General features: G+C 52.6%; 4 protein-coding genes across 4 annotated transcripts; 3 read left to right on the top strand and 1 right to left on the bottom strand.

The window, feature by feature from the left end:
- Positions 1-2113: 2113 nt before the first annotated feature.
- HER10_EVM0003329 (T-complex protein 1) lies at positions 2114-5915 on the top strand. The gene is made up of 6 exons (XM_035473009.1): positions 2114-2299; positions 2384-2450; positions 2502-2710; positions 2764-3354; positions 3407-4044; positions 4133-5915. The coding sequence occupies exons 1-6, from the start codon at positions 2275-2277 to the stop codon at positions 4223-4225; spliced, it is 1623 nt and encodes a 540-aa protein (XP_035329071.1). The 5' UTR covers positions 2114-2274; the 3' UTR covers positions 4226-5915.
- HER10_EVM0009178 (uncharacterized protein) lies at positions 4642-5292 on the bottom strand (the record flags this gene model as incomplete). Its single annotated transcript, XM_035478677.1, has 1 exon — positions 4642-5292. The coding sequence occupies one exon, from the start codon at positions 5290-5292 to the stop codon at positions 4642-4644; it is 651 nt and encodes a 216-aa protein (XP_035329823.1).
- Positions 5916-6927: 1012 nt separating the features above from the next.
- Positions 6928-9839, top strand: HER10_EVM0012646 (phosphoglycerate mutase). The gene is made up of 3 exons (XM_035482038.1): positions 6928-7887; positions 7973-8428; positions 8480-9839. Exons 1-3 carry the CDS (start codon positions 7833-7835, stop codon positions 9466-9468), a joined length of 1500 nt encoding a protein of 499 aa, XP_035330233.1. The 5' UTR covers positions 6928-7832; the 3' UTR covers positions 9469-9839.
- Positions 9840-13264: 3425 nt separating this feature from the next.
- Positions 13265-14586, top strand: HER10_EVM0009972 (uncharacterized protein; the record flags this gene model as incomplete). The annotated part of the gene is made up of 3 exons (XM_035479442.1): positions 13265-13567; positions 13625-13771; positions 13828-14586. The coding sequence occupies 3 exons, from the start codon at positions 13265-13267 to the stop codon at positions 14584-14586; spliced, it is 1209 nt and encodes a 402-aa protein (XP_035329924.1).
- Between the last annotated feature and the right edge of the window lie 956 nt (positions 14587-15542).

Here is a 15542-nt window from a genome sequence, read left to right as displayed (position 1 = left end):
ACAACGCTTACATCAGAGCCAGATCGATGTTTGTGTAAGCTATCTTCTTGTCGATAGAGAATATTTCGCTCATCAGTGAACAGTAAAGGGGCCTCTCGCAGGCTTACGGCGGTATCACGTCCATACAACAAGACCGTTCACAGCATCCCCGGAGTAATTGCTCGGCGGCGGGCCGATCAGATCATGAATATCGAGTGGCAACCCAGCTACCACGGCATGTCAATGAACAAGAGCTTCAGCGCCTTTCAAGCCAGGTCTATGGAACTGAACGGGTATCGGAAGCGTTCGATACAGTACGTACATTTCCAAAGGGACAACAACGGGCAAAAGTCGTTTCCGAGGGGCCCCCTAGGTGCTAATGCAGGAGACGACGACGATGACTCGAGTTTCACCACAGAGAGGTTCTTTGAACATGATCGGAAACACAAAATATCATTGATAGACTTGGACATGTAAGTATTTCGTCCTTATTCGACACATGGCCGAGCTAACATTTTCTCCAAGCACCGATATCAATGGAGTGAAACGCAGATGGGTATGCATCGAGATAACCAAGCCTCTGGCCCAAGTCAACGGCCCAGCTCCGATCGAACTGACGCCAATGCCACAATCTTTCATCAAGATTGCTATACCTAGTGACAGCATTCTAGTAGTGGTGGACCCCAGCAAGTCACTGCCCATCATAGAAGAGCAACCGGACAAGATGGAACCTCCACAGCTTGGTGATTTTGACAAGCTTACCATCGGGAGGATCGATCCAGGTCTAAAGGATGTGAAGATGAGGCTGAAGATTTCCGGAGACGGCGTGCCGATCTTTGTTACCGGGTCCAAAAAGGGTCATATGCCGGATTACAGCACGCTTGACGACTTTCTCTGCGCATCGGATGTGCCTGGTCTTCCCTGGAAAGAAACAGACAGGCGTGTCAGCAAGAATACCCTATTGCTGAGAAAGGACGAGTTCTGGGACCGCTTTAATTTGGCGGCAGACGCCGACAAAGTGCGGTGGGAATCCCTCCAGGACGCCATGGCGAGCGATGAGTGCATCGTAGACATCACCTTCGAGGGTGATTGGCAAGAATTTGCCCCGGTTGCTCAGGTGTCTCAGTCAAGGTGGACGCCTTTACAGCATGAGTCGTCCCAATCTCAACATAATAGCAGACCGCATGGTATAAATAGAGGGCTGAACAACAGACACCAAGGCAACACGGCTCCTTCTAAAAGTTCTGGGCTTCGCAACGAAGTCCATTGGTAGGACCAACACGCTAGGTAGCAATTGGGGGTCGAATGGGAAATGGCCGAATTGCAAGCAAAGAATGCGCAAAAGATAGAAGTTGCGTCAAACGATGAGGAATTCAATGGGGGTATGGCCGCCTAGGACATGGCGTAGAATCTGTTTACAGCGGACTGGCAGAGGCTCAGAAGGACTCTTGGTGAGGGGGGGTGGGGTGGCAGTGAGAGCGAGTATTCCGTAGCTGAATTTGGTTGATTGGTGCTTACCAGTTTATCTTTCTAGCCATCTGAGTGATTCATGGCTATACAGGAGAGAGAAAAGACCAAAAAAATTGACTTCAGTGGGAATCGAACAAAAGGTTAGGTTGAGTGAGGCTCGAGGACTTTCAAGTTAATACAAAGACCCCCCCATCATACCCCTCGGCCACGTTCCCCCGACCTTTTATGACGAGATGGAAGAAAGCCGAGCCTAAGTACCGCATGACTGATTTCCGAGCAGTATTCCAGTCTCAGGACTCCGGATGGAAGAGGAATACCCGCCCGGGAGGGGGGATGCTCTCGACCGAAGCCTTTTTCACTGCTCCAAAGGGGGGTTGTGTCATTAAAGGGCAAGTCTGCTGAATGAATAACCCTTCGTCTTGCGAGCGAGCCCTAAGTATATGAAAAGACCCTACGATACTTTTCCTTTCTGAATATTTGTGAAAATATGCTGAATCCCCTGGGCCCCAAACTTCTGCTGGAATTACTCCTAGAGTATCAGTATGGGACGTTGTCACAGGTGGGTCCATCGGTGTGCTAAGCCAGAAGCCAGGTGAAGCTCGGTGAAGCCGGGGAAAAGGTTCCGCCGAGCTCCAGCTTCATCCCGCCAAAAAACAAACCCGCCCAGCGAACTTTTTAGAAGCCCGGTGCCTTGAGCAGCAGCAGCACCACCACCCCCGCCATCTCCACGGTTTCCTCTGCAACGGTGAAGCTCTTCGCCAAACACACATCCTCTCGACGATACCAATTTTTTATCGAGGTTTTTAAAATCGTTGTCGCACAACCATGCAGGCTCCAGTAGTGGTAATGAGTATGGCAGCCCCTCCTTCCCCAGAGCTCTGACTAGCTACCCCCCACAAATATCACGATCAGGTACTAACTGCGTACTCTACAGACACCGGCGCCGGTGAACGGCAGACGGGTCGCAAGGCCCAGATGTCCAACATCGCGGCTGCCAAGACGTACGATGTCCTTTCGAACACTCCATAGACACTCGCTAACCCCACCATCAGCGTCGCCGACATTATTCGATCATGCTTGGGCCCCAAGGCTATGTTGAAGATGCTCCTCGACCCCATGGGCGGTATCGTCCTCACCAACGATGGCCACGCCATCCTCAGAGAGATTGAGGTCTCGCACCCTGCAGCAAAGAGCATGATTGAGCTCAGCCGGACACAAGACGAAGAGGTTGGCGATGGCACAACAACGGTCATTATTCTGGGTAAGCCCCTGAAAGCTATGCTGCTTATAAAGCCAGAGACTGACCTGGCCCAGCTGGCGAGATGCTTGCGCAGTCCCTCCCCCAGCTCGAGCGTAACATTCACCCCGTCCAGATCATCGCCGCCTTCCGCCGCGCGCTGAAGGATGCCCTCGAGATCGTCGACGACATCTCCCTCCCCATCGACGTCAACGACGACAAGGCCATGCGCGGCCTCATTTCCTCTTCTATCGGCACCAAGTTCGTCTCGAGATGGTCCGACCTGATGTGCGACCTGGCTCTCCGCGCCGTCCGCACTGTCACCTGGGAGGCCGGCAACGGAAAGACCGAGGTCGACATCAAGAGATACGCACGTGTGGAGAAGGTGCCGGGCGGTGAGATCGAGGACAGCAGAGTGCTTGACGGAGTCATGCTCAACAAGGACATCACCCACCCCAAGATGCGTCGGAGAATAGAGAATCCCAGGATCGTCCTCCTCGACTGCCCCTTGGAGTACAAGAAGGGCGAGTCGCAGACCAATATCGAGATTTCCAAGGAGGAGGACTGGAACCGTATCCTGCAGATCGAGGAGGAGCAGGTTAAGGCTATGTGCGAGGGTATTATCGCTCTCAAGCCCGACCTGGTCATTACCGAGAAGGGTGTCTCAGGTGCGTTTTGTTGTCGGCTAGGTGTTGGGGAACAAGGGCTTACATCCTGCAGATCTCGCTCAGCACTACTTCATGAAGGCTAACATCACCGCCCTCCGCCGCGTTCGCAAGACGGACAACAACAGAATAGCAAGAGCGACGGGCGCCACCATTGTCAACCGCGTCGATGACATCCAGGACTCCGATGTCGGCACGCTCTGCGGCCTGTTCGAGATCGAGAAGATTGGCGACGAGTACTTCACCTTCCTCACCGGATGCAAGAACCCCAAGGCCTGCACAGTGCTCCTCCGCGGTCCGTCAAAGGACGTGCTCAACGAGATTGAGCGTAACCTGCAGGATGCCATGGGTGTTGCCCGCAACGTCATGTTCAACCCCAGACTCTCCCCCGGTGGTGGCGCTACTGAGATGGCCGTCTCGGTGCGGTTGAGCCAGCTCGCAAAGGGTGTCGAGGGTGTCCAGCAATGGCCGTACAAGGCCGTCGCTGACACGCTTGAGGTTATCCCCCGTACCTTGGTCCAGAACGCCGGTGCCAGCCCCGTCAGAGTACTGACTGACCTGCGCGCCAAGCACGCAGAGGGCAAGCACTCGTGGGGTATCAACGGTGACTCTGGCGTTGTCGCCGACATGAAGGAGTACGGTGTGTGGGAGCCCGAGGCTATCAAGTTGCAGAGCATCAAGACGGCGATTGAGGTATGTCTACATTGGTTTACGATTCTTGCTCCTCTTTTCTCTTCATCTTTCTACACATTGTTCAACAATACTAATACATGCCTTACAGTCCGCTTGCTTGCTCCTCAGAGTAGACGACATTTGCAGCGCAAGAAAGGCGGCGCAAATGGGCAACGGCCTGCACGGAGGTGGTGACGAATAAGATGCCTGTTGACGTTAGTCGGATTCGGTATTTTTCATGACGAAGACGGGAGAGCGGTTGCAACGAGCAGTGATGAAGATGAAAAAAAAAGGTCATACCCCTGTATGGATGCATAGATATGGGATTAGAAATTACCTAGACGACTGAAGTTCTCGGGACATCTCCAAAGGACAAAAAAAGCTTTGATGCTCATGCTTTGCTGAAAATGGACCCCTGCCTCGTGTCTCCTGTCTTGTCAAATCAATGTTTAAGATGGGCGCGGGACCCACCGAACATTTGGTGTTTGGTCTGAAGTTATTTTTGGTCACGCCAAGCTTATGTTCAAGCTTGAAAAAAGGAGCTCAAAGCTCGACGACAACCGAACCCCAAGACCCAGGCTCAGGCCCAGGGGCCCTACAAAACCACGGGACGATGAATCAGTCATCGTCGTGGATCACGATACCCGGGGGCTGAGCAGCTCCTGACGAGGTCGTTGCCGTCTCTGAGCCCTTGTTCTTGCCGTCCTCATTATCCTTGGCATCGTCATCCTCCTTGTTTGTAGATGTTTCCGCCGCAGCCCTTGCGGCGAGACCACCACTTGACGAAGAAGCGGCAGTAGCTCCTCCCTTTGCCACGACACCACCACCACCGGGTCCCTTTTTACCCTTTTGCTTCTTCTTATCCCTCTTTTCCCGATTCTTCCTCGTGCGCTCCTCGTCCTTGGCCGCCCGCTCGGCCTTTTGCCGCTCAAACTCGTCGTTCTCCTTCTCCTGTCTGACCTCGTCGTCCATGGCGCGCAGGCGGTCGTACTCGCGGCGGCGGCTGGCCTTGTAGACGTGGAACTCGCCGGAGCCGGCGCCGGCGGAGGAACCTTGGACGTTTGTGACGATTTCGGGCGGGGCGGCGACGGCGCGTTTGGCGACGGCGCCGGGGCCGGGAGGGAGACGGATCTCTTGGTCTGGTTTGGAGAAGAGGGTTTCGAGGTGTTTTGCGTGCTCGGAGACGGGGGTGAGGGCGCGTTTCTTTGTTGGGCGGCGGGAGCGGGGGTCCGCTGAGGTGGGGATTGATTCGGGGCCTTCGCCGGACATTTTTGCTGCTGCTGCTGTTGCCGCCGGTAGTGTTCGGGGTGTGGAAGGGAGGGAGGTCGGTCGGTCGGTCGAGGGCCGGATCCTGCAGATTTGGCGGTGGGCGGTTGCGTCGAGCAGCTTTTGAGATTGGCGGGGGAGAGTCGTATGATTGTGGGATGAGGCTGGATGTGGAATGGGCTGATCCGGGGGGGGAGGAACGTTGGTAGGCCCGGCTACGGTGATTGCGCTTTGCTAGCAGCAATACGATGGGCTATGCGGAACGGGCGGGCGGGAAGGCGCATGTGATGTTGCCCGTCTGCGTACGTAGCTGGGTGGTTTACGTTGCAGCAGTCTCTCCCGGTCTAGGCAAAGTGTGACTGACTGTTGGAGTGGGTGAAGTGGGTGATTGAATGTTGGTGACTTGAAGTTTGATTGCGAGTTACCACAAGAGATCGCGAGATGGAGGCGCGCGCGCGCGGCGTAAGGTAAGGTAATCTAAGCGGGAAAAGATTGGCGCGCGGTGGTGTGGTGAGAGGTTGGTCGGTTGTGGGCGGCTAGTAGATGGGCCGGGGTGGCGGCGGCTGTCTGCTGTTTCTGACCTGCCTGTTGGTAAGAACCCATAAGAGTCAAGCACGTTTGCGGCGAGGTGTGTGATTGCCTGTTTTCCGGTTGGAAAGGCTGAAGAAATGAAGCAAGGTGATTGGGGGCGACGGGAGTTACAAGGTGTGGGCGAGGTTGTGTGGATGCGGTGGGGAACATAGATTGAATATCGAATGACAGCGCTGGGAATGGGCGGTTCTGGCCAACGCGCCTAATCGAAGCATGCGGATGAACCACGCCAGAGCCAGACGAGGTGCGGAATTTGAGTGACACAAGCATTCGGTACGGGTAGACATGCTTTTTTGAGTTTACCTTACTAGGTATGTAGGTATGGGGTTGCAGTGATGTTGGTTGTCAGGCAGGCGGCAAGTTGGACCTGGTGAGTGAATCACAATCATAGGAACAGGAAATTGGTTGGGAAGCCTGCAGTAAGAGGAGTTGCACCGCAGCGTCCAACAGAATGTATGCGGTTTGCTCTTCGTCTGTTGGATGAAGATGCATTTTAGGGTTGTAGTATGGCTTCACCTAGAATGCGGGCACTTTGGTTCTGCAGGTAAGACAAAAGTAAGTAGTGCCGGCAGACCCCGTTTCCCCTCCATTGTTTTTTACAAAATAACAATCCGTGAATGGATGTCCGTATTCGCAGACCCATCCAGAGAACCTACCTGGTAGACAAAGGTACTCACAAAAAGTGAAAGAGAAAGGAAGGATGAAAAAAGTGCAAGTGCCGCCGTGCCGCCGCAAGGTGGGGCATACAGCCTCGCCGCTTGTCGGAGGGTAGGTGCGCCAATCAGGGGCCGCGCATTCCCTGTCTCAAGGTGCCAGCTCGAGCCCTGCCTCTGACGTCTGGTTGGCTGACAGGGCTTTGAGATCTTCCGATGTACCCCGCTGTAGAGCAAGAGATGGCCAGGGGCCGTGGCCTGTTGGGACAACTTGGAGGGGGGGGACGGCCCTGCGTGTCTTTAACCCCCCGCGGAATACCTACGCAGTAAAGAGCCAGCCCAAGTCGATTCGGTTGTCTCTGGTAAAGGTACAGGGCAGAGTGTGGATGGGTCTGTTTGACTGTCATTCATTTGAGTGGGACGAGGGGCCCTTTTCTCTAGTATACCTCCTACAGGAGATTTGCGCTCTTGCGGCTGACTTGCGGCTTGCGGCTTGCCATGGCAATACCCAAAAATACCTGTCACACAAGGGGCAACACGCCGTCGATTGATGTACAGTCCTCATGCCCCTATGCGGGAGTTCATCATTGTCACTCATGGCGGCAGTGGCATGGGAAAGATACGTATCGCATGCATGCATGCAGTCAGTGATGGTGGATGCATCAGACAACCAAGAGAGTCCCTGAGAGTCACACTTCCCCTCCAAAAAAAACATCCCTGAGACTTCTCTCTTGCAATGACAGACATGTCCATTCCATCCCACTTAAACCACTCCTTGCTACGCCTTACGTTCCTTGCACCTTCAACCCAAACTCAACCCATCTCAACCTCTTCAACCTGTTGGTCGGAAACATCTACACACTACTAAAGCAGGCCCCATCCCTCTCCCCGTCTGTTCCTAAGGTTAAGGTTGGCATAAAGCGATACACGTACAACGGCAGCCCCATCCCAAGGTTTGCCTCTGCGACTAGCACCCGCCCCCCGTCCACCACTCTCCTGCCTTTGCCCCGCCACGCCTCATTCTTTCCCCTACACTTCCACATCCTTCCCGGTCAACAAGGTTCCCAACGCTACGACTTTTTGCGACAAGAGGCTCGCGTCCATTTTGTTTGCACAGAGCTTTGTTCACTTCTTTGAAAGATATCCTTAGGGCAATAAAGAACTTCTTGCTTCTTACAACAACCACAACCACCTCTCCCACTACACCGCCGACAACCACACTGTCGACCGTTTCAAACAACTTCTAGGCGCCCGATCTCGATTACAAACCGGAAAACACACCCGTCACAACCCGACATCATGGTCAAACCGAGGCTCATTATCCTCATTCGGCACGCTCAGTCCGAGGGCAACAGTGCGACTCTCTCTTTCTTTCTCTTTTTCCCTTGGTCCGAGATATCTCCGTTCGACCGGATTGCTAACTGTTTTCCAAAACGCAGAGAACCGCGATATTCACCAAACGATACCCGATCACCGAGTAAAATTGACACAAGATGGCTGGCAACAAGCCTACGAAGCTGGTCGCAACCTGCGCAAGTTACTGCGTGCCGATGACACACTGCACTTCTTTACTTCTCCCTACCGCCGGACTCGCGAGACAACCGAGGGCATTCTCTCGACGCTGACATCCGACGAGGAGGATCCTTCTCCGTTCAAGCGCTCCAACATCAAGGTCTACGAGGAACCTCGCTTGCGTGAGCAGGACTTTGGTAACTTCCAGCCGTGCTCCGCCGAAATGGAACGCATGTGGCAAGAGCGTGCCGATTACGGCCATTTCTTCTACCGCATCCCCAATGGTGAGAGCGCCGCAGACGCCTACGACAGAGTTAGTGGCTTCAACGAGAGTCTGTGGCGTCAGTTTGGCGAAAATGATTTTGCTAGCGTTTGTGTATTAGGTATGCCGGACACCTTCGAGCCGTTTTGCCCTGTGTTGCTAACTCCTTTAGTCACCCACGGCCTCATGTCCCGGGTGTTCTTGATGAAGTGGTATCACTTCACTGTCGAGTACTTTGAGGACCTGCGGAACGTCAACCACTGCGAGTTTCTCATCATGCGCAAGCAAGAAGAGAGCGGCAAGTACATCCTCGAGAATAAACTCCGGACATGGTCAGAGCTACGCAAGGAGCGGGCCGAGTTAAAGGAGAAGGAGGAGAAGGAACGCAGCGAGGTCGAGGGAAACCAGGAAAGGTCCACCAAGGATGCCAAGAACGGTACTCTTCTCGAACGCAGTAAGACCTTCATCGTCACGCGGCGCTGGGGTGGCTGTCCTAACGGGTGTAATCACAAGAGCCACTACCAGAGGCGAGACGACCTGGAAGCCCTTCGCCGAACGGACGAAGTCACCTCTAATGGGTCTGTTGTATCCCGTCGGCAGTCCCCTGCACCAGGACGGCGACCCATTAAGCGATGCGAGCAGGGATACACATCCGACGAGGGCACCGACAGCGATGGCCGGCCACCGCAGATCGACGTCACCCGAGCTCGCCATGAAGTTGTTTCATCTCCCGATGGAACCCCATCCTTCATCTCTGCCGAAGACCGTCTACGAAGCATGATCTCGCCGCACCTGAATGTTGGCCGTGATTTTGGCGGAACTTTCTCCGGACAGACCTCGATTGCCGGCAGTGACACAGACTCTTCCGAGGAGGATGGCCACAGACCGGAGGTCACAGCCGTGACCAAGATCAAGGTTGGCATTGTGTCCAATGGAGACAGCAACGGCGCCAATGGCAGTATCAACAGCATCGTCGGTGGTCAAACCAAAGGAAACATGACACCAAACACCGAAGACGAGCAATCAGACGAGAAGAGCCGGCGGCGCCGCGCCAACCGCCTTGGCGATACCAATAGCAGCCACCGAGGTTCTGAGGCAGACGAGGATGACATTGACGCCGCAGAGAAGCGAGACAGAAGTATTTTGGGCAGTGTTTACTGAACGACATGACGAAGGCGCCACACGGTGGTTTATCGCAGGCCACACGAAGCTGAGCGGGTTTCTTTGTGGAAAGGCGCATCTACGGATATGGGGCCTGTGCAGGGTTGCGGCTTTTCTCTTCTCCTTTGCTCATGCACGATTTACATGCTTGCGATTAGGGATTCATAACGCATTAGACGGGCACGGGTTACTTCATCGATGGCGCCTTGCTGGATTCGTTGTTGTGTAGTTGTTGGTTACGACTTGAGGAGGATATACCTAGATTGCATGGTGCGAATAGACAAAAAGGGGCAGTCATGTCAATGCCCACAAATTGAAACATTTGAGCGTTATCTGCCAACATGACTGTTATGTAAATTTGATGTTCAAATGATAGGATCACTATCTGTGGCGTGTAATCTAGAGTGCTCCTTGCTTACGTCGGCATAAAAGACGAAAGTGAGTCCTTGGGAGTCAAGTCCTTGGGAGTCGAGTCAGTCATAGGCGTAAAGAGAGACGTCTTGTTTATTGATGAAGAGAAATTCAAGTCCTCCCTTCCTACTTTGCATAGGCATTAAATAACCCGAATTCGGCTTCCCAACGACCTGGGAAAATCGTTGAGAGGAGCCTCGTTGCATAGGAAGCAAATATCGACTCCTCAATCAAGTTGTCAAAGAGTGTCGCCGCAGCCGGTCAGAGGGTGTAGATTAGCAAAAGTACCCTATTATCGTGCCAGTTCGGAACGAGCGAGTAGATTGAATGCTTTCATCGAATATTTGGCCTTCGAGAATAGTATGCAAAGAGTTTGGCGGATTGGGTACCATCGTGGAGGTCTACTAGCAGCTATGTTTCGATGTTTCTGTTCCTATCGCTATGCTCTTGTACATGATGCAATAGAGTCTGTCTAAATTAGCCTAGGTAGGCGTGGGAATACAGATCTTGTAAAGCCGCTCCCTAGGGATTACGCAGGTCTGTAGTTGGTGAAGGGGCAGGACGGTGAGGCAAGATGATTCTTGGCTGATGATGTAGCTTTGATATGAGGCTCGGTGAGATAGGCTGGCACAGTCTCCGGTTCTCGATGGAGGCTACCAAAGCATGAAAAAGGAGAGGACGATATCTCAACATGTTCTTCAGCGCAGCTTGCTGCCCAATCTCCATGTTCCAGCTAAAATGTATTTCGTGTAGGCTTGCATATTCATCCCGTCTACTGAATACACACGGGAAGGAGCCCATATATACCCCCTCAAAGCCATTCCCGTCACCAGCCAGACGGCGCCCGTCTAGGTCGACGGGTCAGGTCAAACTGGCTGGGTGGTGGAGTGGTATCAAGGTCAACAATTAAATCGCCCATCACATGCCTACTCGACGACAGGCTCCGAGTTCGATTCCCAGCATGAGCACCAAGAGATGTAACCCCAATTCAGCACCGGGGGGTTGAACTCTTTTTTTCTTCCCATCTTCATGTGTAACGGGTTTTGATTCCGTGACGTCTAATGGTCATTTGTATAAAGATGAAGCCTCAACTTTTGACTACATAGCTCTACCAAATGTCATGATTCTCCAGAGCAGTTCCGGCAAGCAGCTTTTGAGATTATGGCACAGGGGGAGGTAGGCAATCTACGGTCAACAAACAATCTAGCAGCACCGCCGCTTCTCCGTTTCTCTATGACAATGCTGTGATTAATGCGTGCTGGTAGTGAGTAGGAAACCTCACTAAGGGAATTGGATCATGAGAGAAGTCTCAGGAAGAAGACCACTATCCATCGCTCTTTCCGAGTCTCTCAGAGTCCCTTCGGCGCGAGCCCACGGAGACGGTATTTGGCACCTCCGGCACCTTGGGCCAATCAGCGTCCTGAAAGTGCCGAGAGAAAGATGGCATGCCTCGCTTTAATAATCGCCAACGTAAAAAGCTTTCTTGCAACAAAGTTCTTACCTGGATAACAAGGCTATTATTCTGGCCGGATGTACGGACTGAAGGAGTGAATCATGATTCCGGCGGTGTAACAAGCCGAAATGCCCCTTTGAGGGCGGCGGTGGCCCGCTACGCAGAGTTGAGCCAGCTTACCTGCCGCGCGCTTCTTAACGTTCCAAAAGGAAACGTGACGAGCTCGTACTTCAGGCTTTGATCGGTGAGGGACCATGGACACTGGACCGGAATTCTTTTTCCGAGAGAAAATTAAACAGCCTACCTGGTGGAACCTGCCATGAGTAAGACCCGTATATCAGGCATGCAGGTGGCGCTTCCAAGACCACTTCACAATAGCTGCTGAGGGATACATTTAGAAGACCTTGGAACTTTACGTAAATGAGATGAACGACAGAAAACCGTATCACCGCTCGAGTCCAAGAGCACTCAAGACAGTGGTGAGAGATTATCTTCAGGAGCTACGGAAGGTAGTTGGCACTCACGAAGAGGATGCGCGTGTGAAGAACGCAGCTCAGGCCGCTATCAACACTCTGTCGGAAACATCAGTAATCAAGTGGGATGAGTCTATTTCGATTTCTCATCAAGATATATCACGGGCTAGACCCGTTGAAGAGTCGAAGGTCGAAAGTGTCCGTATAAAGAACTCAATCAACCCCGATTACGTTTGGGGTGAGATCAGAGCCAATGATTATACGCCTGCGCCTCCTCCCAAGCAATAACACTTCATGAAGTTGAATTTGGGGGCTGCATCGGCAAGTAAGTTTTTCTTAACCAAGGTAAGGTTAGTTTGACTTGCGGCGGGAAATTGGTGGTCGATATTCTGCCCAGCTCTGCCGTCTTAGTCAAGACAACACGCGTCTTGAGCCTTGGCTCTCGTGCGCATGACACGGCTCGATGGCAAAGATTGAAGACAAAATCATGGGATGCACGATGAGTATACAGAGGCTCCAGGGGTTTTGGTTTGCCTTATTCGAAGGACTTGTTCGCAAGTCTTTAAAAGCAATCTCTACGCTCGCAACGCCCCCACACGATCTTACGAGTTATCATCCTCTAGTAGAGCGAAACCGAAGTAGAAAATTGTGGCTCGTGCAAAGGCAAACTACAGTCTTCAGAGAACAAGCTTCACCACAAGGGTGAGTCCTAGGGGTTCCAGGGATACCCGTACCTGCCATAGCAACTTTTACCGCTGCTGAAATGCTCGTCCATTTAACGCATCACGCTTCGAAATAAGATGAGGCTCAAGCCACTATACGCCCAAAGGAGACTTGCCGTAACGGGGAGTTAAGCTCAGCAAAGAAGTTACCTGACTCGAAAGGGCGACCTTAGAAACCTTCACATATTAACTACCTCCCTGTTTCCCTAAGACTTCCCAAGTTGCAGTCTCTACGGTTGCGGATCTTTTCTGCCCTTCCGCTTCGGCGAATTTTCCCTCACGTTGTTCAACTTAGCTAGCGGGTTCAGCACGGATGGTAACTTGCTCTGAGAGCCTCACGAACAGACCATATTGATCCATAATTCGCTCTTTCAACTGATTCAAGGCCAGAACCTGTAATTAAACTCTACTGAGGTAGTGGTCGTGTTCTGTTGCGGAGACTCCGGACGGCTTACAAGAAACTGACTGATGCGTGGATGGGACAGCCTCAACTCCGTCAACGCAGGAGTGTAAGTCCACGAAGAGTATAAGTCCACTCAGGTAGTTAGATCCAGTATTCTTGCATAATATGACAATCGTGAATCTCACTTCAGTCTCTCCTTGACCTCACGCTGCGATCTTTGTGTGTAATTCAACAGTCTGTAGTTCTTCCATCACTCTTTCAAGGAAGACACAGCATACACTCATTTATTCCAATAAGTAATCTTTTCAAAAGTCTTGAACTTTCAGCGCTGAAGATGGCTTCTGTCTCGTTGAAGAGCCTCGCGGCTCTGGCCCTCGCCCTCTCGCAACCGGCTCTCGCCGCTGTGTTCCCGACCAACATCTTCAACCGTTCCGAAATCGAGGCCATGTCTCTGGAGAAGCGCGGCTCTATGTATGCCTACCAGCTCTGGGATTCTGCCGAGATCCCGTACATCCTGCAGGGCCTCCCCCACGACCTTTCAGAGTCGATCCGCGGCGCCATGAGAGAGTGGGAGCAGTCGACTTGCATCCGTTTCCTACCCAAGACGAGCCAAGGTGCCTGGGCCAACTTCAAAAAGGTAACATTACTTGCGACAGAGAATATGGTTTGGGCTGCGTGACTGACTGACTCCTAGTTTGACGAAGGATGTTACTCCAGGGGCTTAGGCTCTCCCGGGTCGGGAGAGAGACTCGTCAATCTCGACTACCCCAATGCTTGGGAGAAATTCCTTTCCATGGGAACGTATAAGGCCTGTCTCGACGCCGGAACGCCTTCCCACGAGGTAAGAATATACCATATCATCTTTGCAATGTACAGAGACTTATACTAGAATTTCAGCTTGGGCATCTCATCGGACTCACCCACGAGCACCAACGTCCAGACCGCGACCAATACATTCGCATCCTGACAGACCGCGTCCAGAAGGACGACCTCGACCAGTTCACAATCGACACGGGCGCCGACGTCTCCATTCCCTTCGACTACAACTCCGTCATGATCTACGACACCAAGGCCTTTGCCAAGACCAACAAGCTGACGCCCATCTCCGGCTCGGCAAGCTTGAAGCACACAATGGAAACCGTCACGGACAAGAAGATCGACCCCTGGAACTCCCCGACCCCCAACGACTTCAAGGCCGTCAACAACGCGTACGCCTGCGAGGAGTACTACACCCGCGTGATCCCGCAGTGCCTCGCCGGCAGCATCCCGTCCAACGGCGACTTCTCCTCCTACTCCTTCATTCTCGACAAGCACACCGAGGCCTACATGGCCGCCAACGGCTACACTCACGTCGCGGCCCACCAGAACTGCCGCGCCAACATGGTCGGCCAGGATACCGACAACTGGGGCTTCACGCCGCTCAACGGCTGGGGACCCCGCGCGCAGTACAAGATCACCACGAACCGCTGCAAGAAGGACCACGATCGCCACGCTAGCCGGTATGAGGTCGCCCTGTGCAAGGGAGACAATGAGGGTGCCTGTGATATCAAGTGCGGTCTTCGCCGCGTCTGCCCCTTTGATGCGAGTGGCAAGCAGGTCGACAGCAAGGCTATTGATGTTGTTGACAACAACCTCTGGATCTGCCATCCCCACTAAGTAAACTTATCATTGGGTTGATGGAGACCTCTATGGAGCGAGCCTGGTTGGTAGTGAGTCTAGTCAACTGGACTGTACAGATCTTGGATGTATGAGGAGATGAGAGACGGCATAGCATACGGCATGTTGGGAGTTCCGGCGGTTGCGTAGTTGTTGCGTGGGAAGGATAGGAAATGCGTAATAGCTTAGCTCAGTTACATCGGTTGAATCGAAATCTCAGTATAGGCATTGCTGAAGGAGTTTGAAGCGGTCCTATGGAAATCTTCATCTTGAACTAGACGGCGTCGCCTCACTTTCCTCGACATCACGGGTGAGAGTAGACCTCTGGGGGTTTTCTAAAGCCATGTTGTCTAGAGCTCTCCTAACTCACCCAGAGCTGTGGCAGCTTCCACCGCCACGGCTTCGAGATTTGCTAATGCTCAAAGAAGTAACATTATCACTAGCGCATTACCCATGTCAATATCAGGCAGCACAAGATCGGTTGATCATGTACAGTGGGATGATTAGCATCATTGATTGAATATACTGCAAGTCGTCATAACTAAGCTTCCTCCCATGACCCTAGTCTTTTCGATGGCTACCTTGCCCGGTTTGACTATGTACGCATTCCAGTCGCACATTTCTAAGCTGCTTGTGAAAACCTGGTGCAATCATTGACGCAGGTCCTCCCATTTCTGAATAATACACAGCGGTGGGACTTGCTCGCAATTTCAAAGTGATAAGGCTCACAACTTTGAAGTCGCAGTAGGCGTCTGTACGATTTTGCAATAATATCACGGAGCTTTGCTTGAATTTGGCCAACGATGAGGGGATTTTGGCTTTAACGGATTTATATATGTATTACAATGTGCACACTGATACCTCTAGCCCCTTAAGCACCCTTCGACTTCGTGGCGATCATGGCTAAACCTCCTCAGATACTGGCGTAATAGTAATTCTTGCCGCTGTAAACACTT

This window comes from Colletotrichum scovillei, assembly GCF_011075155.1.
Source record: "Colletotrichum scovillei strain TJNH1 chromosome Unknown Contig00009, whole genome shotgun sequence".
Lineage (NCBI taxonomy): Eukaryota > Fungi > Ascomycota > Sordariomycetes > Glomerellales > Glomerellaceae > Colletotrichum > Colletotrichum scovillei.
This window is presented reverse-complemented; position numbering and strand designations above follow the sequence as displayed.

Coding starts and splice junctions, on each gene's coding strand:
- HER10_EVM0003329 (XM_035473009.1), top strand. CDS start 2,275: ATGCAGGCTCCAGTAGTGGTAATGA. Junction 2,451..2,501: donor AACATCGCGGCTGCCAAGAC/GTACGATGTCCT, acceptor CCCCACCATCAG/CGTCGCCGACATTATTCGAT. Junction 3,355..3,406: donor TACCGAGAAGGGTGTCTCAG/GTGCGTTTTGTT, acceptor TACATCCTGCAG/ATCTCGCTCAGCACTACTTC.
- HER10_EVM0012646 (XM_035482038.1), top strand. CDS start 7,833: ATGGTCAAACCGAGGCTCATTATCCTCATTCGGCACGCTCAGTCCGAG. Junction 7,888..7,972: donor CGCTCAGTCCGAGGGCAACA/GTGCGACTCTCT, acceptor TCCAAAACGCAG/AGAACCGCGATATTCACCAA. Junction 8,429..8,479: donor TGCTAGCGTTTGTGTATTAG/GTATGCCGGACA, acceptor TAACTCCTTTAG/TCACCCACGGCCTCATGTCC.